This window comes from Gymnodraco acuticeps, unplaced genomic scaffold (genome assembly GCF_902827175.1).
Source record: "Gymnodraco acuticeps unplaced genomic scaffold, fGymAcu1.1, whole genome shotgun sequence".
Classification (NCBI taxonomy): Eukaryota; Metazoa; Chordata; class Actinopteri; order Perciformes; family Bathydraconidae; genus Gymnodraco; species Gymnodraco acuticeps.
This window is the reverse complement of record NW_022990693.1, coordinates 1,592,355-1,618,435: the sequence shown is the minus strand read 5'-3', so window position 1 is coordinate 1,618,435 and position 26,081 is coordinate 1,592,355. Positions and strand designations below refer to the sequence as shown.

At 43.1% G+C, this 26,081-nt stretch overlaps 1 protein-coding gene across 1 annotated transcript in view; it reads left to right on the top strand.

The window, feature by feature from the left end:
• Positions 1–26,081, top strand: part of LOC117555642 (calcium-binding protein 8) — a 205,643-nt gene that overhangs the window by 62,618 nt on the left and 116,944 nt on the right. The window contains exon 4 of the mRNA XM_034230579.1: positions 9,169–9,312. Within this exon, the coding sequence (XP_034086470.1) occupies positions 9,169–9,312 (144 nt within the window). The remainder of the gene's footprint in view (positions 1–9,168; positions 9,313–26,081) is intronic.

The window sequence follows — 26,081 nt, the reverse complement described above, 5'->3', positions numbered from 1 at the left end:
TGCAAAAACAAAAATAATCTGTATGCAGCAGTTTTCATTGTTATTGTTTCTGTGCTTGATCCCTCAGAGTCGCAGAGTAAGAGCTGCACAGTTATGAATAAAGGCAGCTGCACCCTCTTTCATTCAGCATTCCCATTATTGCTTTATAAATGTATTCCCCCCTTGTGTGTCCACTGAGGTTCGTCAGGCCCAACACATCTTCAACAAACTCCCCCTTTGCCTCATCATAAAAACTCACAAACACCAGCAACTGAGCATTGTCAGTGGTGTCAGTGGACTCACCCACAGCTAAGGAAATGCACTGTGCATTTTTTATTCCATCACAAAGCTGATGAATCAAATCACCAGCCAGTATTTATGTTCTTCTGGTTGCTGTGCAATCTGAGAGGGGATTTGCTTGATTTGACCTGTTATTTCCTCTTTTTGTTTGCCTTCAACATGGTCTCCATCACTTCAGTCATGCATTCTTTTATACAGCAGTTATTATCCAGTGGAAAGTCCTTACCTACTGGCCTAGTTAAATCAAAGTGGTTACTTTTTTTTGGCTGGGCAGTGTAGTTTTACACACCGTCTTATTTGACTTTCTCAGGAATTAAAACAGTTTTTTGGGGGCAGACCCCCTCAAAGAAAACAATATATTTACACACGTAAGGTCATCATCTTAATAGTTTTGTATGCTCATCCGTGAGCAGAGCATCAAGTTGACATGTCTATTACAGCTGAATGCGGCGATTACCATCTTGTTCAGCAAAACGCCTCACAAACTTATTAAGATCAACAGCTTTAGTGCGTTTTGATTCAATGCTGAGTACAGACACACTGACAGTCTCTTCTCTGTCAGACCGCAAATACCTCATTCCTTCAGTGCTTGGGTCCGAATGCTTCTCGTTTTGCGCCGTCCAGTTAAAAATGAAATCGCCGCCAAATCGTATGTTCACGCTCGCGCCAGGACCGGGGGAGGGGTTACATGACGTGCATCTTGTGCTGCATTCACTTGCACTCGGACATTAGAGACTTTCTCTCATAAATGTCCGATGAGCCACAACTTTTCTTTCAAAACAAAGCTGCCAACTGGGGTGGCAGCTGGGGTGGCAAGGCCTATTTTTAGGGTGTCAGTTGCCACCCCGGTAGGTGAAACTAGGCTACTGGCTACAGTACAGATGGAACTAGATGAGCTGTTAACTCTCGCTCTGAATTTTTTTTTTTTTAATTCTCGCTCTGACTCAGACAGGTTGAAAGAGACACACACATTTTTCCCACCCGCATTCCGCGAAGACCCGCCCTACTGTGCCTCTGATTCGCAGATTGTTTGGGGGGAAAAAACATTGACTGGATGCTGAATGTGATTGGACCAAAGCGTTGACACACACAGGTGGAACACAGTGGAACAGTCAGACATGCAGAGCGCTGTTTGCAGTGGACATAGCGGAGAATTTTGACTCGTTGCGAATGCGTTGTGGCGATGTCTCACATATAATACAGAGAGATCATACATATGAAAAGTATAATTTGCTCAGAGTCCGGAGACAGTGCTGGTTCGGTCCGGATCCGGACCGGAGTCCGTAGTTTGAGGATGCCTGCCTTAAACGTTTAGTTTTCTAATGCAAAATCTGAAGAAAAAAACATGTAAGAGATAAACTGTGGGTTTTCTCTGGAAGTTTTTCCTTGTACGATGTGAGGGTCTAAGGACAGAGGGTCTGAGGACAGAGGGTCTAAGGACAGAGGGTGTGAGGACAGAGGGTCTAAGGACAGAGGGTCTGAGGACAGAGGGTCTGAGGACAGAGGGTCTGAGGACAGAGGGTCTAAGGACAGAGGGTCTGAGGACAGAGGGTCTAAGGACAGAGGGTGTGAGGACAGAGGGTCTAAGGACAGAGGGTCTGAGGACAGAGGGTCTGAGGACAGAGGGTCTAAGGACAGAGGGTCTGAGGACAGAGGGTCTGAGGACAGAGGGTCTGAGGACAGAGGGTCTAAGGACAGAGGGTCTGAGGACAGAGGGTCTAAGGATAGAGGGTCTGAGGACAGAGGGTCTAAGGACAAAGGGTCTGAGGACAGAGGGTCTGAGGACAGAGGGTCTAAGGATAGAGGGTCTAAGGATAGAGGGTCTAAGGACAGAGAGTCTAAGGATAGAGGGTCTAAGGACAGAGAGTCTAAGGACAGAGGGTCTAAGGACAGAGGGTCTAAGGATAGAGGGTCTAAGGACAGAGAGTCTAAGGACAGAGGGTCTAAGGACAGAGGGTCTGAGGACAGAGGGTCTAAGGATAGAGGGTCTAAGGACAGAGAGTCTAAGGATAGAGGGTCTAAGGACAGAGGGTCTGAGGACAGAGGGTCTAAGGACAGAGGGTCTAAGGACAGAGGGTCTAAGGACAGAGAGTCTAAGGACAGAGGGTCTAAGGACAGAGGGTCTAAGGACAGAGGGTCTAAGGACAGAGGGTGTCGTTTTTCTCATACTGATATTCTGAACAATCTGTGCTGTTGTATTTGCTGTAAAGAGTCTCTACTGTAGGCTATTTATATTTTATGTAGAGCACTTTGGCTCCACCAAAAATCGTTTAGAAATGTGCTATATAAATAAAACTTGATTTGATTTGATATCTAGTAGGAAATGAATAAAAGTGCAATATTTACCTAGGAGATACAGTGGAGTATAAATATAAAGTAACATTAAATCGAAATACTTTAGTAAAGTACAAATACCTCAAAATTGAACTTAAAAGTACAGTACTTGAGTAAATGAACTTAGTTACTTTCCACCTCCGATCAGTCTTTGAAACTTTAGCCTTGTATTATTGGCTGACATTTGGAGTTGCTGTGCATACTATGTTGTAGCAGAAGCCTGCATGTCAGAAGTTGAGGGAACATTAGTCTGGACAAGAAGGGACCAATTATTGAGGAAAGGCTAAAGCCTTTTCTAGCAGGCATTATTTGCTGCCTCTGTACAGGACGGATACAGGGAGGGAAGCCTACGTATGTGAAATTGAACCAGATACCGGCTGACTGACAGGATTGACAGGATCACACTTTATATACAGTCTATGGATTGGACACACTTGTTTTAGCAGGAGATGAGGAGCTGTCCGTGGTGCTGACTCTGTTTACTCTTCAATGCACCACAAACCTGAAGGCATTCATTCAACTGGCTAAAGGAACCAAATATGGAACACATTGTTTTCCCCATCTGAAACAGTAGCATCAAAAAGCATTGATTCTTCATTTTATTTTCTGTCATTTTTAATATCCTTATCCCCTATGGTTCTTAGTAATACATCCAACTAAAGACAACATAATTACTTGATTAGTGGATCAGCAGACACCTAATTAGTCTTGTGAATCCACATGAAGAGAAATATTATATTTGGTATAATTGGGTACACAGGCAGCTACGATAGATTATGTTTTATTTGCATCGCACCTTGCAGGAAAACAAGACTGGTTCTTCTGTTACTGATGAATATATTCATCTTTATGGCACCCTATTGGAACTGTTCACTCATGACAATGTACCGAATAAGCACGCATTCGTACGGAGGCCTAGAGGTGAAAATGCCCTACCAGGCCCAAAACACTGCCACTTAGGGCAAATATCACTATTGTCAGAGTTATTCATGATTTAAGTGATTTGTCAGTATATTTGAAAATACTTAGTTAGCAAGGTAAGCTAGCTAGCTAGTTAGCAGATCTGCAATAATACTGTAAGGAATGTGATCACATTAAAATAAGCCAATAAAGGTTGCACATTAGGTGAGTTTCCAGTGACAGTGATAGTTGGCCAATTTGATAATCGCGAACATGAACAAGCGCTCCGGTCCCAGCTGTGTGCCCTTTCTGTTGTGATTGAAGTGTAGTCTATTTGCATGTGTTGTCATGTTGAATATTTGACATGTGTTTTGGTACATTTGTGTTTTTATAAATGCATCCTTTTTGAAAGTGCTTTGGGCTGTTGTAGCGCGATTGCACCGTACATTTGCATCACAAACAAACTGTTGATATATATGTTTTTCAGTCACTCCTGAACTTTTTCTGTGATATAAGTATAAAACCTCTGCGATTCATGTGTCATCTTTAGCGGATTACATAATGCAAGTCAACTCACACCAGTCATTCAAGCATACATAGTCATGGACACTCCCCATGAGCACCTCATGCACATTTAACACTGTGGGGCTCTGCTACTGTTACGCCAAAGTATTTTTTGTTTTGTTTTCGTCTTTTGCTGTTCCAAATGTCATTGTTTTAGTTGGAAAGCAGTTCAATATTCCCATTGCATCATCAGTATTCATAGATAGAAGCAGTTATGCACAAAATGGACTCATTTGGAAATACAATCCTAGTCCCCCATGCTGTCTTCCTGCTCCTACACACTCCAGGAGACACGGGAAAGTACTCAACAAAAGCCTGACTCCCTGGTAGATGTATTCATTAAATGCAGTGGGGATCATCTGTATGCCTTTCATGTGTGTTGTTAGCATTTGCATCCTAGAAAACATTATCTCTGCTGTGACAAATGATGATGTTGCTTTATTTGCTCAGGAGCAGCTGTTTAGTGCTGTTTAGATGCAGGTCGCAGACTGTGACCCGGTATTGTAGGTGCTCAGCACACTCCAAACATGAGATCATTCATCATTAACGCTCCATTGATGTTCTGTTGTTCCATATCGTTCGCCAGCAGACCGGTCCAGACTGGCAGCAGATAATGAGATGATTGATGGGCTCATTTTGTAACAGCGTCTTTGGTTCTAAATGCTGTTAGAGCGCAGCTGAAAAACTCTCAATAGCAATACATTTCCACTCAGTTAGGATGGACTTGTTCCCCTTTGTATCAAAAGTATGTCTTTTTCATATCATGCTGCATTATTTATGAGAAAACTACAACAAATAATTGGGACTGTCATAGATTGTGTTTTTGACGATGCTGCTGGATCCAAAAAGACGCAGCGTGTGTCCTCTCTTTAAAGAATAGAAACTCTCAAGTTGCCGGGAGCGATGGAGTTAAAGCATCTACTCTACTTTCCACTCTCACATTATTCAGTGCTCAATGTGCTCATGCATGTCATGCAACCATAGTGTTCTTCAGAGAGGTGACATTCCACCTCTATTTAAACAGCAGCCTGTCACCTTCTCCCTCGTTCCTCGCCGTAAGCCTTCTGTCTGCAGGCTCACGTATGAAAGATGCATTTATTAAAGCCCACGGAGCTGTTGGTCTCACTGATGACTTGATCACACGTCGAGCTGCCAGCGAACAGCTGCTGACGCAACTGTGTTCAAAGGAGGCATTTCATCTTCATTCAGTAAAAATACAACTCAACATGTAAGCAGACATTGTGAAGAAACAACAACTGCAGCTAACATGCTGATTTCAAATATCAGAATCAACTAAAGGGGCTCATCTTGGGTGACAGACTAAAACATAACAACCTGACATTACAATCGCTGAAGACTTAACAGGGTCCCTATAGGACCCTAACAAGTTCATTTGTTTTAAATGTTTAATATTTAAGTTCTATAAATATCTCAAAATGTGAAGAATGTTAGGAGACAGAGTTGGAAGTATTCAGATCCTAAACTTAAGTAAAAGTACACTATGCAGACAAATCTAAAATAAAATTAAAATATATATACCCAGAGAAATACGAATCCTTTTTAATAAATACAAAAACAGATGTCAATTACATTAAGGGTTGGCTAATTTAATTTATAAAAAACCTCATTTATAAACTCTAGTTTTTTATTTAAAAAAAAGTACTATTGCCTTAGTTACTTACTTAGTACTTAGTTCAATTCCACCACTGGTAGGAAAGGGGCATAACATTTGATTTGGGGCAGAATGAATGAGCATTTATTTCCATTGTACTGCATTTGCTCTTAAGAAAACATGCAGAGAACTCCTTCTAGAAGCTGCTGAAGCCTTCATTAAACCTGATGTCATGTTGAACAGGGGTTATAGTGGTAAAGACCGCCTCTCCAAACGCATTGTGTGTGTATTTCTTGGAGCTGCTGGTGTATGGGTCCTGATACAGCATGAGTTATTGTGAGCAGGACATTATGATATATTCCAAACACAACACACGGCAGGTCTCCCTTGTAAAAGAGATCGTTGATCTCAATGGGATTTTTACCTGGACAAATAAAAGCTACAAACAAACAAACAAAATAAGTAACAGCACTATAGCGAAATCACAACAAAAGGGGAGGGGGTCTGGAGGACGGGTCTGGGCTGACAGCCCAGGGGCACAGCGGAGGTCCCGGAAGGGATCACGGGCGGATGGCCCGGGGGCAAGGCAGAGTTCGTGGTGGGGCTCTCAGGCGGACGACCAGGGGGCAAGGCAGAGTTCGTGGTGGGGCTCTCAGGCGGACGACCAGGGGGCAAGGCAGAGTTCGTGGTGGGGCTCTCAGGCGGACGACCAGGGGGCAAGGCAGAGTTCATAAAGGGGCGAAGGCCACAGCGGGCAAACTCAGGGGGCCGGGCATGAGGGCGAGGACCGCGGCCGGGAAAGTCAGGGGGCCGGGCTCGAGGGCGAAGACCGCGGCTGGGGAACTCAGGGGGCCGGGCACAAGGACGGGCAGGAGCTGGTGGAACCCCTGGCGGGTCAGACGTAGACGAGACCCTGGACGGAAACTGGGCTGGTATCAGTGGGACCCACGACGGAGCAGGGGCTGGTGTCGATGGGACCGGAAACAGGACAGGACACGGTGTTGGCAGGAAACCCGGCGGAGCAGGCGTCGGCGGGACCCCCAACGGGACAGGACATGGAGTTGGCAGGACCCCCGGCAGAGGAGTAGTCGGCGGGGCCTCCAACGGCACAGGACACAGGGTTGGCAGGACCCCCGGCAGAAGAGCAGTCGGCGGGACCCCCAACGGAACAGGACATGGGGTTGGCACTTTGTTTTGTGCGTTTGTAGAATGTGTCATGAGTGCTTGTCACTAGAAAAGTTAAATGATGGGAAACCACAAAGGTAATTTCTTTGGCTTCGCACACTGCAGCTACAGACAAAGCCATTTCATGAAGTAAAAGTAGGTGCAGTGTTTCACACTCTGAGGGCTCTCAAAATGATTAACAGTACGGGAAAGAGGAACACATGTGTACCTGTTTCACACTTTTTTACAATCCTTTCTGTGTAATGTCGCTGTGAGGCATATTTATGACTTTGGGCTCTATAAGTTAAATGCAACTTCATTTTTTAAGGGTGTACACGTTCACTATTTCCCACATCTGATAATGGGGAACCTTGACTGGGACCTGCTTCTGAGCCCTACAGGAAAAATACATATGTTTATCAGATGAGTTAAGCCACAGAAGTAAGGAACCTGAATAAAGCATTTATTTAGTTATTTTCCTCTAAGATTATTGAACTAATAGAGTGATGCAGGAATGAGTCCTTGAACCGGGAAATTAGTTAGCATTTTAGCATTTCAGTTCCCTTGTCTCAAAGTCAAAACATTTTTGAAGAACATATTTAGAACTTATTTTTTTAAGTCAGTAAATATTCCACTGTTGAAAGTCCAAAGCCTCTATGTGTCCTAAAAACAGCGGGTCTAACCAGGTTAAAAATTAGACTACAAAATGCCATCACGCCAAATATTTGCCGTATTAAGCATAGAAGTGGTGACGTGAAGTCATGTGACCTTGATGTATTTTGTTTATAGCCGACGTTAGCTTTTTACTGCCTATTACATTTAAGGTTAAAAAATCATAAAGTGGTGTTAATATGTGGGGATTATCCTGCAGAACAAAATTTGGAAGTATCATTACGAGTGTTTAACACAGAGCTTATCTTCTGCAATACTCCAAAATCAATGGAAAACTCCCATTGGTTTTTGTGGGGGAGCCCCTGCGACGTCCACGTCCGGATTTACCTACGACATTTGTCATCAGAATGCCACTCTATAATAACTTAGAGTATTTATGACACCTGCTGACTGTGCAGTAACAGATTAACTAAGATTTAATGGAGATATATTTCTGGATTGACCCCTTACTTGGTCATAAATAATCCAGCTGGCTGGGTGTTGAAGCTTCCCTTTCAAAGTTTCCACTTAGGGTCTATATTTTAAAGAAGTATCACATTTGTAGATCAAGCTGTGAGAACTTATTATACTAATCTAAGTAATGCGCAAGCCTTACGTGTGTTGAATTGAGGGACGGTCAAAGCTGTAGGATGCAGACACTTGGAGACATGCAAAATCAATTTTAGTCCGAGATCATACCAAAGCAATACACTCCAAGGTTATACATAGAATGCATATATCCCCAACAGTAGACATCAATTCAGCCTTGTTTTGCCACCTGTGTGCCTCAAATGCAAGACGAGAAATCGATACCCTAACGTATTGTATTTGGTCCTGCAGTGTGCTGCAGAGAGATTGCTATAATGTGATAATTATATAAACAATGTTGGGATCAATAATCCTAGAGCTTCCAAACAGATGGATCACATCAAAAACAATAAGAGGATGTAGCATCTTCTATTTTGTGCTGCGAGGAAGAATATTTTATTAAAATAATTCCAATGTTTTCGTTTACTGCTCGAATACTTAATAGAATTAGAATACTTTGCACGTGTATGACATACAAAAACAGATCAGTTCTTTATAGTTTTGAAGCCCTACCTGAAATATCTAGATCAGACATTTTTCCTGATTCTTTTACTGTCAAAAATAAAGAGAAATGTACACAGCAGGAGTGGTTTTGTACAGTGCAGGCTCAGTGGAAGTGACTTTCAGAAGCTGGAGAGAATAAAGGAACACACATGACTAAAGCGAGCAGAGGTGGCGCCGCTGTGACAGCAGGTGGAGAAAATGAATCGATGGGTGGAATTGATCTTGTTAACTTGAGGCAGTGGTGCGAGACCAATTGTATAATCCGCAGCCCGAAGCTGGGTCAGACAGGAAGATAGAGGGAGGGGGGGGTAGAAAGGTGTGTGAGGGATGATGAAAGGGGGGGAGGGGTGGCTGGGTGAAATGCTGTCAGGAATCATAAAATGCAAGATCAATGCGATGTGTATCACTGCCAAAGGAAAGAATTCCAAAAATACAGATGAGCGTAAAGAAATAAGTGAAACTGACACACACAGTGCTGCAAATCAACATGTGTTTGTGTGAAGCAGGGGGGGGGGGGTCATTGTTCATACTATAGTATAGATGCTGACTCCATTTCCCATTTGTCCTGGCAGAGATCCGGGAGGCGTTCAAGGTGTTGGATCATGACGGAAACGGCTTCATTTCCAAACAGGAGCTGGGCATGGCCATGCGCTCTCTGGGATACATGCCCAGTGAGGTGGAGCTGGCCATCATCATGCAGAGACTCGACATGGACGGTGAGTCACTCACAGGAACGTAATGAAGTACATTTACTCAAGTATAATACTGAAGTTCAATTTAAAGGTGCTATTTATACTGTTTTATACTTTCACTCCACTACATCTTGGAAACCAATATTCTAATTGTTAGTCCACTACATATCTTTCATTTCATCTAATTTCAAGCCTTTATGTATCCAGGTGTACCCATTGAGATCATTGATCTCTTTTTCAAGGGAGACCTGCTCAAGTAGGTTCCACATGAAACATAAAAACATAAAACAACAGAACAACAAAAAGGACATCATACAGCATCATTACAGGGATTACAATTTACACAACTATCCACCAGTGCTGAACCGTCAGGGCCTTCAAGGTATTCAGAGAATACCCTGGAACACTCAGATAAAATAAACAAAAAATCGATTTAATTATATAAATAAAATGTAATAAAATGAATAAATGAGAATCGTATCTGTGTTGTTGATCTGTAATATTACAGTGTTACGTTGATTTGTTTGTCCTTCTCGGACCATGCACTACGCATTTCAGTGGTTTTGTGTTAGAAAAGAAAGCAACCAATCAGATCTTGTTCTGGGTGTCTGGGTAGAATATCCTTCAACCAAGGTATTCTACATCCTTGATAGAATGCCCTGGACGTTGCACTGAATGAGAGCGTACGTTTGGACTGACAGTTTGATCAACCAATCATATATTGATTTGTAGCCAATGGGCGTGTTCTTTCAGAGTTCCCCTCGGTTCCAGGGTATTCTAGAAGGCCCGCTAGTTAACTGGCTCGAGACAGAGGATCTAGATGAATACGACGAAGCAATTCATGCCGTTTTATTTGTTTTTAACGTTGAAATGACAAAAGCAACAGGTGAAGATGAAGTTGTTGCGGAATTGTTGTGAGTACCCTTTTCAAGACGACAATTCAGTGAAAAGACGGACATTATAATGCCGCGGAGGGGGGGGGGGGCGGCGGGGGGTGTGTGTGTCTACAGAAGGTCCAGTTGTGATAGACACGGTTCTCCACTGCTATCCACATAAACAGGTACCAACAGCATCTGATTGAGTAGCATCCAACCAAGCTTTAAAAACCAGATTGTTCAGTTTCCATTTAATTTGCAGACTATTCCAAGACAGAGGAGCTGCGCATCTAAAAGCTGTCTTCCCTAAGACAGTCCTAGCAGTTGGCACATTTAATAAAACCACAGCATGCGATCTCAGGCAGTAGCCACTTACAATTTTCCGTGAGATCAGGGAGCAGATATAAGATGGAAGTTTCCCTAACATGGCTTTGTATATAAAAATGTACCAGTGACTGAGCCTCCGTACAGTTAGTGAAAGCAAACCAGCCCTTGCATACAGGGTACAGTGATGGGTTAATGCTTTACAGTTTGTCACAAATCTTAGTGCACTGTGATACGCAGCATCTAACTTGACCAGGCAATTGGCAGGTGCATTCATATATAACAAATCACCATAGTCCAGCACAGGTAAAAAGGTCACAGTGACTAGCCTTTTCCTGGCCTCAAGAGAGAAACAGGACTTGTTCCTGTAGAAGAAACCTAGCCTAACCCTCAGCTTTTTAAGCAGGTTATTGACATGAAGTTTAAAAGTGAGACAATCATCAAGCCAGATACCAAGGTATTTGTAACAGGCAACAACTTCAAGTTTTATTCCTTGCGTAGTTACAATATCTAAAACAGGCTCTGGTGTCTTTTTAGCTTTAGAAAAGAGCATTACCTTGGTTTTATCAACATTTAAAAGAAGCTTTAGTTCAGAGAGCTGAGTCTGAATAATGTTAAAAACAGCCTGTAATTTAACACCAGCCTCCTTAATGGAGGGACCTGCACAGTACATCACGGTATCATCCGCATAAAAATGTAAGGTTGCTCCATCGACATTTTCACCTAAACTATTGATATATATGGAGAATAAAAGTGGACCTTAAACAGAACCTTGAGGAACACCATTAGTAATGTTTAACTACTCAGAAGACAGCCCATCAAAGTGAACACATTGGGACCCTTCAGAGGACCACCCCACTGCATGGCTGGATATGCCAATACTGAGTAGCCTCTGCTTTAAGATGCGATGATCGACGGTATCAAACGCTTTGGAAAGGTCAATAAATAGAGCTGCACAACTCTGCTTATTATCTAAAAAACTCGCCACATCATTCACCACTTTCATTGTGGCAGTAATGGTGCTGTGTTGCTTTCTGAAGCCTGACTGATGTTTAGACAGGATATCATTTTTACATAAAAACTCCTTTACCTGTTCACTCACTAGGCTTTCAAGACCCTAAGCCAGAACTGACAATTAAGAGATGAGCCTATAATTATTTAATAAGGTGGCCTCCCCACCTTTTAATAAAGGCAGGACATAAGCTGACTTCCATATTTTTGGAAGTCAGCGTATGTCTTGCCTTTACTTTCAGAATCAGAATCAGGTTCATTGCCAAGTAGAACACATTGAAGGAAATTGCTTTAATATATCGTGGTGCAAACATAAACACAATTATAGGAAATAAATTGTAAGTGAAAGCTCAAAAATGTAGCAATTATAAAAATGTAATATTTCAAAAGGTAAATAAAATTATATTTAAAAAAAAAGAGAAATATCTACACCGTATATAAATATACAAAAATAATTAGTACAATAAAAACGTGACATATCATTATGAGTTAAGATTCACAGCAGTAGCATTTAAAGGACAAATAATATGAATGCAGTCCATTTACCATAAAGGAAATAATATCAGCTCCACATTTACAAGCAGTGATAGAGACATTAACACGTCAACAATCATATACCAGTATACAAGTTACTATTGTTACTCTTACTTATGTAGACAATCTGAATGCTTGTTCCACCACTGCATACACACACACACACACACACACACACACACACACACACACACACACACACACACACACACACACACACACACACACACACACACACACACACACACACACACACACACACACACACACACACACACACACACACACACACACACACACACACACACACACACCAATGTTCTGTGTGGTGCAGATTGAGTGTCCCCTCCTACAGTATGTGTGGTATGAGATGTGTATTTCCGTACGTGCACTCTTTCGTGTTCACATGCACGTGTTACTTATTCCTCTGAGCCATGTTTAAAACATGTTTTCACGCATGCACGAGAGTATCTACAATTCAATCTCATCCACTCACTGTATGACTCATGAAAGAAACCAATGCTGGGAAGAGAACAGCCTGGAAGAAAAAGCAAGATTGATCAAATGTATGCATACATGACATTGCGGATGGAAATTGTAGATCAGAGTGGGTTTTAATTTGGTGTGCCCAACTAACACAAATCTGATGCATTTACCGCAGCCTTACATTTCCCAAAATACTGTGATATAAAACCAAATCCATACTGTACGTCTTTTAGCACAAAAATACTTTTACCCAAAGACTTGGGCAACTTTTGTAGGAATGAACGGGGTCCCGCATCCAACACTGTACCCAGTTATCTTTACACATCCATGTTTTTACTGCCAAAACAGTCAGATCTGAATCTGCAGAGGTTTATTTCTGGAGCACTTTGAACCTTTTGTCCTGGGAGAGATCAGCAGGAAAACTCAGCGAGGTTCCAGGCAGAGCAGCTGCATTAACTGTAAATGACATGTTCTAAAGCAGGGGTGCCCACACTTTTTGGGCTGGTGAGCTACTTTTGAAATGACCAGCTCACCGAGGTCTACCAACCAAAAATAAAATCCCAAATTGCAAGGGTTGCTGAATAACACGTTTTATTTATACATGGGATAATAGGGCTGCAACAAACGACTAATTTGATAATCGATTAATCTATCGATTAATGAAACGACTAATCGACTATTCAGACTATTACTGTATGCCTTGCACAATTTCTCAAACCCTCTTGTTTAGCCATCAACTTTTAGATTTAGCTTGAGGTTGTTTTAGGCATGTGGAAACTAACAATGAAGACAATAAAGATGAATACTTGATTCAAAAATACATATATTATTAAATTAACAAATTTTGAACAAAACTAACATTGCTTTTTATTTAAATAAAAATAAATAATATTTCACATCAAAAGAAACAACAATGTTTTAACAAATCGTATTAAATAATCTGATGACAGAGCTGTAAACAGAATAGCTGAAACTTTAACAACATAAAGAGTAACTCAGTTTCCTCTCATCATTAACCCATGTTTGAATCATTGAGTTAACTGCGTGTGTTGCTGCTAGCATACAGAACACCTGACGTGGAAACGTTACTCGTGGATGGGGCTACAGGGCTACTAGAAAGACAGTGGAACCCGGTGCATTCCTCCGTCTGGATGTGGTGCACTTTTGATAAATGTTTAGACACATTGCTCGTGTTACCGCCCTTACATGCTGAACTCTCTTGGCAAGGAGCATTGTCCACCTCAAGACGGGTAACATTTAACCACACCTTGGAGCGCTTCTCTCCGCCATCCCCGCCGTGTGTTGCTGCATGTAGCAGCCGCGTGTGTGTAAACTGCCCCGCCCCCTCGCGCACAGACGGGGGAGAGAGATCTCGTCTCGATTGGAAAGATCGAAAATACACCGACATTTGTTTGTCTTTTTGCATGTTAGAAACGAGTTGGCGACACTAAGATTGCGAGATAATATTTGTGTAGCAATAATACATGACCTTTCTCTTTCTCAACTCGCTACTCGGAGGGAAGTCGCTGTCATATGCCTTGTGAACACTCCGATAATGCCTCTCCACGTTACCTTTCTTTGGCAGAGCGACGCTTGCTTTACAAATAAGGCAAATAACCTTTGAATGTGACATCACAAACAAATATTCTTCCTCCCATTCTGGGTGGAAGTGGTTTGTCTTTAGCTTCTTGCTCGGTCCCGCACTCATTTTGTTGTTTGTCTCTTGTTTGTCTCTTTAACTTAATTTGAGTTTTCCCGGCACTTGACTGATTTTGTATCGCTTTGCATTCTGGGTTAACAGACTGGAAAGCGATAGGTCGCTTTTTCTGTCAATCAAGTAAACTCCTGAATTAAGTGGCAGGGAGGCCAAGGGAGGAGGGATCAAAACCTGTTTTGTCTATTTTAACGGAACAGGATTTTTTTTTTTATGAATGACTCGCGATCTACCAGCATTGCCCCCCGCGGTCGACGTACTGGGCACCTCTGTTCTAAAGGATTCACTCTTTCCTTTATATCCTGTCTCCATATACAATTTCAAGAGTCTATGCAATAGTATGAGAACATGCAATATGCAAATGTCAGATCACTGAGAAAATATTCAAAGTGCTTTTCAGTTTCGCTGCAGAGAGACAAAATACTATAAATGTTCAAGGCTGAGTTTAAGATAGTCAGACTGCCTTCATTCCTCCTCTGACTCATCTTCTTCACAATCTCCAGAGTCTGAGGTTGCTTTGTGCCTCAGGGCCACGTCTTGTTGCAACTTGAAGACAGGGCGACTTTCGCAGCTGATGAAGGTCACGGCAGTTTTCTTCTCCGCAAGTGTAATACTGTTTATGTATGTATTCACCTTGTTCTCATTGTTATTTCTGCGTCCCTGTATTGAGTTTGTTGAAGTTGAAGTCTACGAAAATGTCTTTCTCATTAAATGACCCTAGGTCAATTTGTCCGTATTGATTCATGTCATTAGAAAAAACGTGGGTCTTTCTTCATTTAGGCGTTATTGAATCGTGGCATTGACTGGCTGCCTTGCAAGGGCGTTATGCTTGTTCGTTTGCCAAATGTCGATTAGATAAAGACAGCTTGTTCAGATATGATCAAACCGCTTTAGACAAACAAATAAAGAGAGAGGCCTCACACTCAGTTCATGTCAAGAGAGGCTTTCGGTATAAAATGATCTGTTTAATTCACAGGAATGGGAATACAAAGTGACAGGACTAAGATGTGTATATCTGTGGAAAGTTCAGATAACATACAAACACTTTCAGTTGACCAGTAGGAGGCACAGTGCATCCTTAAAGTCCATATGTGCCCCCCGAACACGCACGCACGCACGCACGCACGCACGCACGCACGCACGCACTGTATCAGAGCTGGGTACGCTAAGCAGATAATCAGAAATGTCTTGCCAGCATTTATAACTGCATTTATAACTGCTGGCCTGACATTTCTGATAAATCAGTGGCGAGCCTTCAGGGCCCTCTAGGCCCTCTCTGAGGGCCTAAGATATTCTAAATAATATTTAAAAACATTAAAAAAATAAAAATATTTTTTTTAAATATTCTTTTAGTTATATTTTTCATTAGTTTTACCAAAATAACTTGATTTAATTGTATTTCAAATAATATTTCCAAAGAAATAAATCCTTCGAATCTGCCTATTCAGTTTCTGTTTGAATGTGAAGGGTTAAATCAAATCAAATCAAGTTTTATTTATATAGCACATTTATAAACGATTTTTGGTCGAGCCAAAGTGCTGTACATATTCAAATAAATGAAAGAAGCTCCTTTAGCCGTCTCTGTGAGTTGCTGTGAAGACATGAGCTGATTGGTGGTCCAACTATGAATTCACAGAGGGCCCGCTATAGTAACTGAACGAGAGAGAGTAATGTCAAATGACAGTACAATTGACCAATCATATCTTCCCTCTAAATGGGTGGGTTTTATTATCGCGGACTTTATGACAAGTTCCGCCCACGGTGAAGCTGTTCTTGTTTCCATAGCAACAACAACTTCCTGTCAACGGCATAAACTCGCCTTCAAAATAAAAGCATGCCAAATTACACTTAAGACATACAACTGCAACGAAAGTAACAAACACAATGCAATATCCTTTTCAATTTCAAAGAACACAGGGTTATTTACAGGTGTTGTTTTGTGTGGTAGAGGGTCGCTTTCATTGATGCGTTTTGCACCCCGGGCGTATAGTATACGCTGTGACGTAATAATTATTTTTCTTTATTTTTTTTTAGGGAAGGGGTTGGGGTCAGAGGGCCTAGGTATAAAAGTCACGGCTCGCCACTGTGATAAATAGTGTATGGGTTGCGGATGGGTGACATAATACATTTATGAGAGAAAGCAGTACATTAATGGCTTACTATATATTTTTTAAAGCAATCCTTACGGCCTCTGGAAGCTAATGAACCTTGTGTGTGTTACACTGACTGTTTAAAACCAGCCTTCAGTGTAATAAGTCATAGTGATTAACTATGGAGACAGTAGGTGGAGTGTCTACGTGGATGATAAAGGTTGCTGGTATTTAAAATGGAGAAAGTACTTATTGTTGGTGGCTGACAGAATCTGTCTGTTAATCAAGCTAGCTTACATTAGCTACCGATCTAACAAGCTAGCTAGCAAATGTTAGCTCTCTAACTAGCTGCTCTAATAATTTACATTGGAATTATCTTTAACACCCTACGGTTAGACTTGCAGTGGGGACCTTTATCTAATATACAAACATTCTTCTTTTTTTTAAGGAGACCTGGTAGTGTCATGAAGCCAGCAGCTCCTCACAGTTCCAAACATCGCTGCACAATCTCAAAGTTATTACATATTGGTAATCGCAATAGTTACTTGCCTGAAAAACGGTTAAAACTAAATAACAGTTAATTCAAAACCTAGAAACTTTGGCTAGGGAAGGTTTATAGCTGGCAAAGCTATGTAAAGTGATAGCAGTAAAATGCTTGAACCGGAAGTCCCCTCACATAATAGGGAATGTGGAAGCGCCCTAGCATAAGGTGAATAGAAAGTTATAGAAAGATACACTACTTTTGTTTGGGTCTGGCAATAAAATACATTACTTACCATTAACATATCACGACAGGGTATGATACTCAGTAGTATTTCAAATAAATAAATGAAAGTACATTAAAATCAGGTGATGGTGCTGCTAATGGAGTTGGTTGTAGAATCCTTTGAAACAAGGCACGAGGTGTGTATGTGTGGGGGCCAAATTCATACCACCACTGTACCATCCTTGAAAAACACAATTTCTTGAGTTTTGACAATTTTAAAAGTAGGCCTATGTGTTTTTTTTATAAATGTTTACATGGACTGGCCCCCCCTCCCTTAGGGGAATTAATCCACAAAAAACATACTGGACGCTGCACTAGGCCAGAAACCAGAGGAGACTGTGAAGTCCACCGTATAAACCAGGGGTCGGCAACCCGCGGCCCTTTAAGCCCTCTGCTCTGGCTCCCTTGAGCTTAGACAAAAATAAGAAGGAAATAAAATAAAAGTATTTGTAGGACTATTTATATTGTATTGCATGGTTGAAAATGTTTCGTATCTTGTATTTTGAGGTGATACTGTGACACATAAATACAAAACAAAACGGTTTTAATTAGGTCAACTAAAATATGCGTCACATCCTGCTACAGTCCCGCGCGAGCGCCTTTTCTTGGAGGCGAATAACCTGACCTCCGGCTCGATGAGCGAACTATGGATAAATCAAAGAAAAGTACCGGAGGAACACAGGATTTAATTCTGTGTGGACAGAGTTATATACTTTCACAGCAAACGATGCTGGTTTACCGGTATGTTTGATATGTAGAGAGAAGTTGTCAACGATGGTGCAGCCTTTACGTATCGAGGAACAACACGGGAGAGGAAGACAGCTGACGATCTTCAGACATAATTCAATGGGGTATGTAATTTATTTCAGAAAACACTTATTGTTATATTCCATGGAATGCTCTTAACGTCCCGATAGCAATGAATATATTAAATGCTTTGACAATAAATACATACAAAAATAAATCTCTGGAAGCCGTAGTACTGTAAAAAGCACGACCAATCATCTGAGCCGGCCCGGCTAAAGTAACTGGATGGCCTACCTGCCTGTCAGCCTTCCATCTGTGCACAAACTTATCTCGTGCCCTCATTGGTCATGTGCGCGTTCGTGTGTGTTGGAGGAGGGACTCTGTAAGAAAGTCGGAAGGAAGAGGCATATTTTTTCCGGTTGTTTACTTTCAAATTCTAGCGCACTCGAGCTGGTTTCTCCATTCTTACCTACCCTACCTTTAACTCTTTTTAGGGTGCAGCTATACGTTTTATTTATTTCAAAGTGGGCCCATTTTAATAATATTTGTTTTCCTTCAAATGTGCAGAGGACTCCCCAAGTGCTGTGTTTAATTTATTTTAAAGTAGGCCTGTGTATTAATTGTAATTCTCTTTATAAGAGTTCTTTGTTTCTTATTAGAGGTTAACAGTTTTATATCATGTAATAAATAGCCTAATAAATGCAAAAACACTGTAGTTTTTGTCTGATATAACAATAAAAAACTATGAAATATGTTTTGCGGCTCCAGACAAAAAAACGTTTTGGAAAAAGGAGCAAAATGGCTCTTTTGGTCAAAAAGGTTGCAGACCCCTGGTATAGACGGACCACTTTCGGACAAAATGTTCTATCAATTAAGGGCAGCTCATTGTGGAATAGCCTCCCAACTGAGTTACGGGATTGTCCCACTCTGAACAGTTTTAAAGGTCAACTAAGAGAATGGTTGAGAAACAAACGTGCAATCACCGTTAAATGCACTTTAATACAGGGGTATCTCCTCTTGCACTTTATGTAGCTCTTTTATCTCCTCTTGCACTTTATGTAGCTCTTTTATCTCCTCTTGCACTTTATGTAGCTCTTTTGTCTCCTCTTGCACTTGATGTAGCTCTTTTTGTCTCCTCTTGCACTTTATATGTCGTAGCATATGTCGTACATTGTACTGCCATGTGGTTAATGCTTGTATATGCTGCTCATGCTCTTTCTGCATATCATGTATTTATTTTTGCTATGTATATAAATGTCAGGTTCTTAAATGTTGTATGTGAGGGACTACGGATGGAAATGAGCTCAAAGCTCAAATCTGGAATGTTTACGTTTTAAAGTATTATTTGTTTTAAATATATTGTCCCTCTTCAAATAAACGATTAAATGAAAAAATGTGTCATACCCACTTAACGGGAAGAAACTAAGCTAACTGACTGCTATTAATAATGTTTTGCTAAACGAAACACAAGGGTAAAACCAAGCCTCTGAATTAGCCCTGAGCGAAAAAATGCTAACGTACTTAGCACAGAACTTGCGGTAGAAATACTTTATTACTTATCGGATCTGCACAAACAAGATATCAGATTAAGGGCACCGAAGGCAAACCCAGACAACGCACAACGTAGCTTTACTGAGCCAAAACGGCAAATATGTCTTACCTTTGCTGTTTTTCTGATCAAAAGTGTTCAATGGCATTAAAACGATACACACGCTGCTGAAGGTTAATCCAATGTGTCTGTGTCACTTTGAAATCATTACTGATAATCCATCATTCCATTGTTGTCAAAAACGGAGATTTCGGCCCATTCCCAAACCGCCCCCTACACCCTACCCCTACACCCTACTCCGTTTGCGCGTTCACGCGGAGGGTCCGCCATATTGAGGGCTGTTCCAAACCAACGAGTGTGGAGCGGTGTGGAGGGGGAGTGAGCTATCAAGCCCTCAAACAGCGAGTCTGCAGCGGTGCTGACTTGAGACCGGTCTCTACCTGACCGGAGTCACGCTGTGTGTGTCCGTCTGGAAACACGCTGTTTACAAGTAGTTCCAGCAAACATCCACTGATAAACTGCGATGTTAACAACCTCATGATAACCTCATATGTTTTTAACTTAGGATCATACCTGTGTTTAGTCTAGAAAAAGGTAAATGTGTGCATTTTATTATAAAGTTGTGTATATGTACAGACCGTTGCAAAAACTAAGAAGCTTATAAACATCAGGTTTAAAACTAAAAGAGCTTTGAAACACAATGAAAGATGTTTGGAGTTTTATTTGAGTTATTCATTTAAACTTTTTGTCTAAGAGATGCTGATTTGATGTCACAATCTTATGAAGGAGCCAAATGCAGCACTCGAGAAACCACGGAGTATTGGTAATGTACTTTATTGGTAATAATACCAGAGCAGAGGAATACCGGATGATGTACAGGCAAACGAACCGGTGGACAGTGGGCAGAAGGGGACTCAGGGCCGGGCAGAGGGTCAGGGAGCAGGCGAGGCGGTCAGCGTAGGTACAGGCAGGGTCAGACAGCAGGCAAGGCAGGATAGTCCAAGGACAGGCAGGATCAGGGATCAGGCAGAGCAGGCAGGTCGGGGACAGGCAGGGTCGGAACCGGGTAGGCAATCTGATGACAAACGTGTGAAAGACTAGCATAAGGCAAAGTACGATCTGGCAACGGGTGTGTGTCTGGTGAGGGTTTAAATACTGGCAGTGAAGCTAATGGGTGCAGAAGAGAAAGAGTGAGCAAAAACGTGGGTGTGGTTAACAGGTGAGACAGGTGAATGGAAAACTACTGGTGAAAGATGGAGCAGACTGTGACATTTGAAACCGTTGTTACATACAGTTACGGCATTTCCTGTTTCTGCCGGAGAGAGGGGAGGCCGTCCCAAAGCTTGCTGCTGTATTTACTCCCTCCGTCTGACAGGAGGGAGCCTCGTTGAGCTGCGAGTGTGGCTACAGACGGAGTTCACTCCATCACGGAGGGGTAGGGTCGAGGGAGTGGTTTGGGATTGGGCCTTCATGTCCCTGTGTGTGAGAGCTACAACCCAGCTTCCGGTTTTGGGCAAACTGTGTGCATCACTCTCACTCAATGGTAACGTGCATGTGGATTTTAGGAACCTCCCCTCGATTCTATTGGCTCTAACAGTTCAAAAGAGGTGTCAATCATCAAAATCGACGAGGGGGGCCAGAGATATGGCAAATCCACCCAAATGACCCCAGAAGTGTTTTTTTTGTTGCTAAATCTCTCTAAAAAAGGTAAAATTTCACTTGTTTTGTATCAATCTTGATACAGGGTACTTATTATATGTTATAGTTTGGATTCCTAAAGCTTTTAGTCTACTATCCCATCATTCAAGGGTGGTTTTCACTATGAATAATGTTTTTTTTTCAATCTGAATTTACTTTTCTACATCCAACTCACAGGTTTATCATTGCTTTGAGAAAAAAGATTATTAATTTACCCCTTTTAGAAGTGAAGATCATTTGTTCTGGGAATGTCATTTTCGAGCCTGAGACCTGAAAAACAGGCTTGGGGCTCAACAGGCTTTTAGTGTAACTTTTATGGAGAAAAACTGTTCTGGACAGGAGGGGCATTTGTGCATGTGTGTGAGAAAAGCAACCCGGTATCACGGCAAGACGTGAACATGTGACGATTTACCATGCTGGGAGACGTGAAGATGTCACGATTTCATCCCTTCAAACGTGACAGATACACAGTATTGTTAACACCTCTTTTAGCAGAAAAAAAGGCTACATTAATGTATTAAATCGATGTTAATCCATGTGTGTGTTTGTGGTATTAACGGACATGACGTTGTGCGATTGCGTTGCCAGGCAACAGCTTCGGTTCATGTTAATTTACAAACTCTTCAACTAGAACAGTAGTTATATTTAAAAACATTTTAGAAGGCCTCACAAAATACTTTAATGTAAATTAAAATGTAAATGTGAAGAATTTGTGTATAACAAAATACATCCGTCATAAACAATACCGGAAACAGACGTAGGCAAGATCCTCAGCTCGCTGATTGGATGGTTTAGCCGCAATGCACGCTGGGAAATGGGGTTTATGCGATGTGAAATCCATCCATCCATCCATCTTCTCCCGCTTATCCGTGGTCGGGTCGCGGGGGTAGCAGTTCCAGCAGAGAGCCCCAAACTTTCTTTTCCCTGGCGACATCAACCAGCTCTGACTGGGGGATCCCAAGGCGCTCCCAGGCCAGCGAAGATATATAATCCCTCCACCTGGTCCTAGGTCTACCCCTTGGTCTCTTCCCAGCTGGACGTGCCTGGAACACCTCCCTAGGGAGGCGCCCAGGTGGCATCCTAACTAGGTGCCCGAACCACCTCAACTGGCTCCTTTCGACGCGAAGGAGGAGCGGCTCAACTCCGAGTCCCTCCCTGATGACCGAACTTCTCACCTTATCCCTAAGGGAGACACCAGCCACCCTGCGGAGAAAACCCATCTCGGCCGCTTGTATCCGCGATCTCGTTCTTTCGGTCATGACCCATCCTTCATGACCATAGGTGAGGGTAGGAACGAAAATGGCCCGGAAGACTGAGAGCTTTGCCTTCTGGCTCAGCTCCCTTTTCGTCTCAACGGTGCGGTAAAGCGACTGCAGTACCGCTCCCGCTGCTCCGATTCTCCGGCCCATCTCACGCTCCATTGTTCCCTCACTCGAGAACAAGACCCCGAGATACTTGAACTCCTTCACTTGGGGTAAGGACTCATTCCCTACCTGGAGTGGACAGTCCATCGGTTTCCTGCTGAGAACCATGGCCTCAGATTTGGAGGTGCTGATCCTCATCCCAGCCGCTTCACACTCGGTTGCGAACCGATCCAGTGAGTGCTGAAGGTCGCAGACCGATGAAGCCATTAGAACCACATCATCTGCAAAAAGCAGTGGTGCAATCCTTAGTCCACCGAACTGCAGACCCCCTCCCCCATGACTACGCCTCGAAATCCGATCCATGTATATTACAAACAGGATTGGTGACAAAGCGCAGCCCTGGCGGAGGCCAACCCTCACCGGAAATGGGTCCGACTTACTGCCGAGGACCCGGACACAGCTCTCGCTTTGGGAGTACAGAGATTGGATGGCCCTGAGTAGAGACCCCCTCACCCCATACTCCCGCAGCACCTCCCACAGTAACTCCCTGGGAACTCGGTCATACGCCTTCTCCAAGTCTACAAAACACATGTAGACCGGATAAGCGTACTCCCAGGCCCCCTCCAGGATCCTTGCGAGAGTAAAAAGCTGATCCGTCGTTCCACGACCAGGACGGAATCCGCATTGTTCCTCCTCAATCTGAGGTTCGACAATCGGCCTGACCCTCCTTTCGAGTACCTTAGAGTAAACTTTCCCGGGGAGGCTGAGTAGTGTGATGCCTCTGTAATTGGCACACACCCTCTGATCCCCCTTTTTAAATAGGGGAACCACCACCCCGGTCTGCCACTCCTTCGGTACTGTTTCCGACTTCCACGCAACGTTGATGAGACGTGTCAACCATGACAGTCCCTCAACACCCAGAGCCTTCAGCATTTCCGGGCGGATCTCATCCACCCCCGGGGCTTTGCCACTGTGGAGTTGTTTGACGACCTCAGTGACCTCCCCCCGGGAGATTGGTGTTGATCCCCCGTCATACTCCAGCTCTGCCTCTAACATAGAGGGCGGAGTTGTCGGGTTCAGGAGTTCCTCAAAGTGTTCCTTCCAACGCCCTAACACTCCATCAGTTGAGGTCAACAACGTCCCATCCTTACTGTACACAGCTTGGATGGTTCCCTGCTTCCCCCTCCTGAGGTGTCGGACAGTTTTCCAGAACAACTTTGGTGCCGCCCGAAAGTCCTTCTCCATGTCTTCTCCGAACTTCTCCCACACCCGCTGCTTTGCCTCGGCCACGGATGAGGCTGCTGCCCTTCGGGCCTGTCGGTACCTTGCAACTGCCTCGGGAGTCCCCCGGGATAACAAATCCCTGAAGGCCTCCTTCTTCAGTCGGACGGCTTCCCTGACCACCGGTGTCCACCAGGAGGTTCGAGGGTTACCGCCCCTTGAGGCACCTAGGACCTTGAGACCACAGCTCCCCGCCGCGGCTTCGGCAATAGAGGCTTTGAACACCGACCACTCTGGTTCAATGTCCCCAACCTCCACAGGAATGCCCGAAAAGCTCCGCCGGAGGTGTGAGTTGAAGGCCTCCTGAACTTGGGCCTCCTCCAGACGTTCCCAGTTCACCCGAACTACACGTTTGGGCTTACCAGGTCTATCCAGAGGCTTCCCCCGCCACTCGACCCAACTCACCACCAGATGGTGATCAGTTGACAACTCCGCCCCTCTCTTTACCCGAGTGTCCAAAACATACAGCCTCAGGTCCGATGATACGATAACGAAATCGATCATGGACCTTCTGCCTAGGGTGCTCTGGTACCACGTACACTTATGAGCGTCCTTATGTTCGAACATGGTGTTTGGCGATGTGAAATCCGAAAACATTTAAAAAAATAAATAAATACTTTATTCCGAGTGTGCTTGCTTTTCTCTTTGGAAGTCATCACATAACGGCATTGTAATACACGGTTCGGCTGCATTAAATATTACATATCTGCCGTAGTTCTGTATTTATAGAGCCCTGATGAGAAGACTTCTAGACAAACTGGAAGACCTGCAGCCAACTGAAAACGTGACGTGGATCTTAAATATATAAGCAATTAAACAACATCTTACATTTCTTTTCACACAATACGTCTCCTTGCAGTATCAACACTAATTCGGCTGACTTTTATATTTGATCCAATTGGTAGATAGGCTGTATTTACACCATATTATATATACACTGATTAAAAGATGTGAGAAGATGTCTTCACAATATGCAGTTACATTTCGAAATTTGAATTGCCCTGTTTCTCTTTTTTGGTATACAGAGCTTTTTGTAAAAGACTTTTCTCATATGTGACTCGCTCTATGGAAATCAGTCGGAAGTCGCAAACGGCTCATTTAAAAATAAACGTGGATTTACGTAAAAAAATAGTTTTTCGGGGTTCGGGTGTTTTGTTTGATTTTAAATAAACAAAGTCTTGGCTTTCAGAAGATGAAACTTTTATTTCCAAAATCACACGATAAATACATTTTTGAAGCTTGTAAAGGGAAGATGACAGCACTTCCTCGCCACTCTGCTGTTCCAAAGCGCTGCTTCCCCTCCCTCCGGCTGAAATTATGAATGTAAGGCGTATAGTAATCATAGATAACACGGCAGGGTCCGTTACAGTTTGTTTTCATCTGATTTCATTACATTTACATTACATTGCATTTAGCTGACGCTTTTATCCAAAGCGACTTACAATAAGTGCATTCGACCAACAAAATACAAACTTGAAGAAAACAGAATCATATAAGTACATCAGGTTTCATAGAGCAAAAACATTTCAAGTGCTACTCAACTGGCTTTAGGTAAGCCAGCCCTTTATTAGTATATAAGTGCTTTGTTAATAGTTCTATCTTTCGAAGTGGAGTCGAAAGAGATGAGTTTTCAGTTTGCGCCGGAAGGTGTGTAAGCTATCTGCTGTCCTGATGTCAATGGGGAGCTCATTCCACCATCTTGGAGCCAGGACAGCAAACCCACGTGTTTTTGCTGATGGGAACTTGGGTCCCCCTCGCAGCGAGGGCGCAACGAGTCGTTTGGTTGATGCAGAGCGGAGTGCACGTGCTGGGGTGTACGGTTTAACCATGTCCTGGATGTAGGAAGGGCCAGATCCATTCGCAGCATGGTACGCAAGTACCATTGTCTTGAAGTGGATTCTAGCAGTTACCGGAAGCCAGTGGAGGGAGCGGAGGAGCGGCGTGGTGTGGGAGAATTTAGGAAGGTTGAAGACCAGACGAGCCGCTGCATTCTGGATGAGCTGCAGAGGTCGGATGGCACATGCAGGTAGACCAGCCAGGAGGGAGTTGCAGTAGTCTAGGCGTGAGATGACGAGAGCCTGGACCAGAACCTGCGTCGCTTTCTGAGTCAGCTGGGGATGTATCCTCCTGATGTTGTAAAGCGTGTATCTGCAGCAGCGGGTTGTAGCAGCGATGTTTGCAGTGAAGGACAGGTTGTTATCTAGAGTCACACCCAGATTCCTTGCAGTCTGAGTCGGGGAAACAACAGAGGTGCCAATGTTGATTGTTAGGTCAAGAGTGGGACAATCTTTTCCCGGAAGGAAAAGCAGCTCAGTCTTGTCAAGGTTGAGCTTGAGGTGGTGAGCAGACATCCA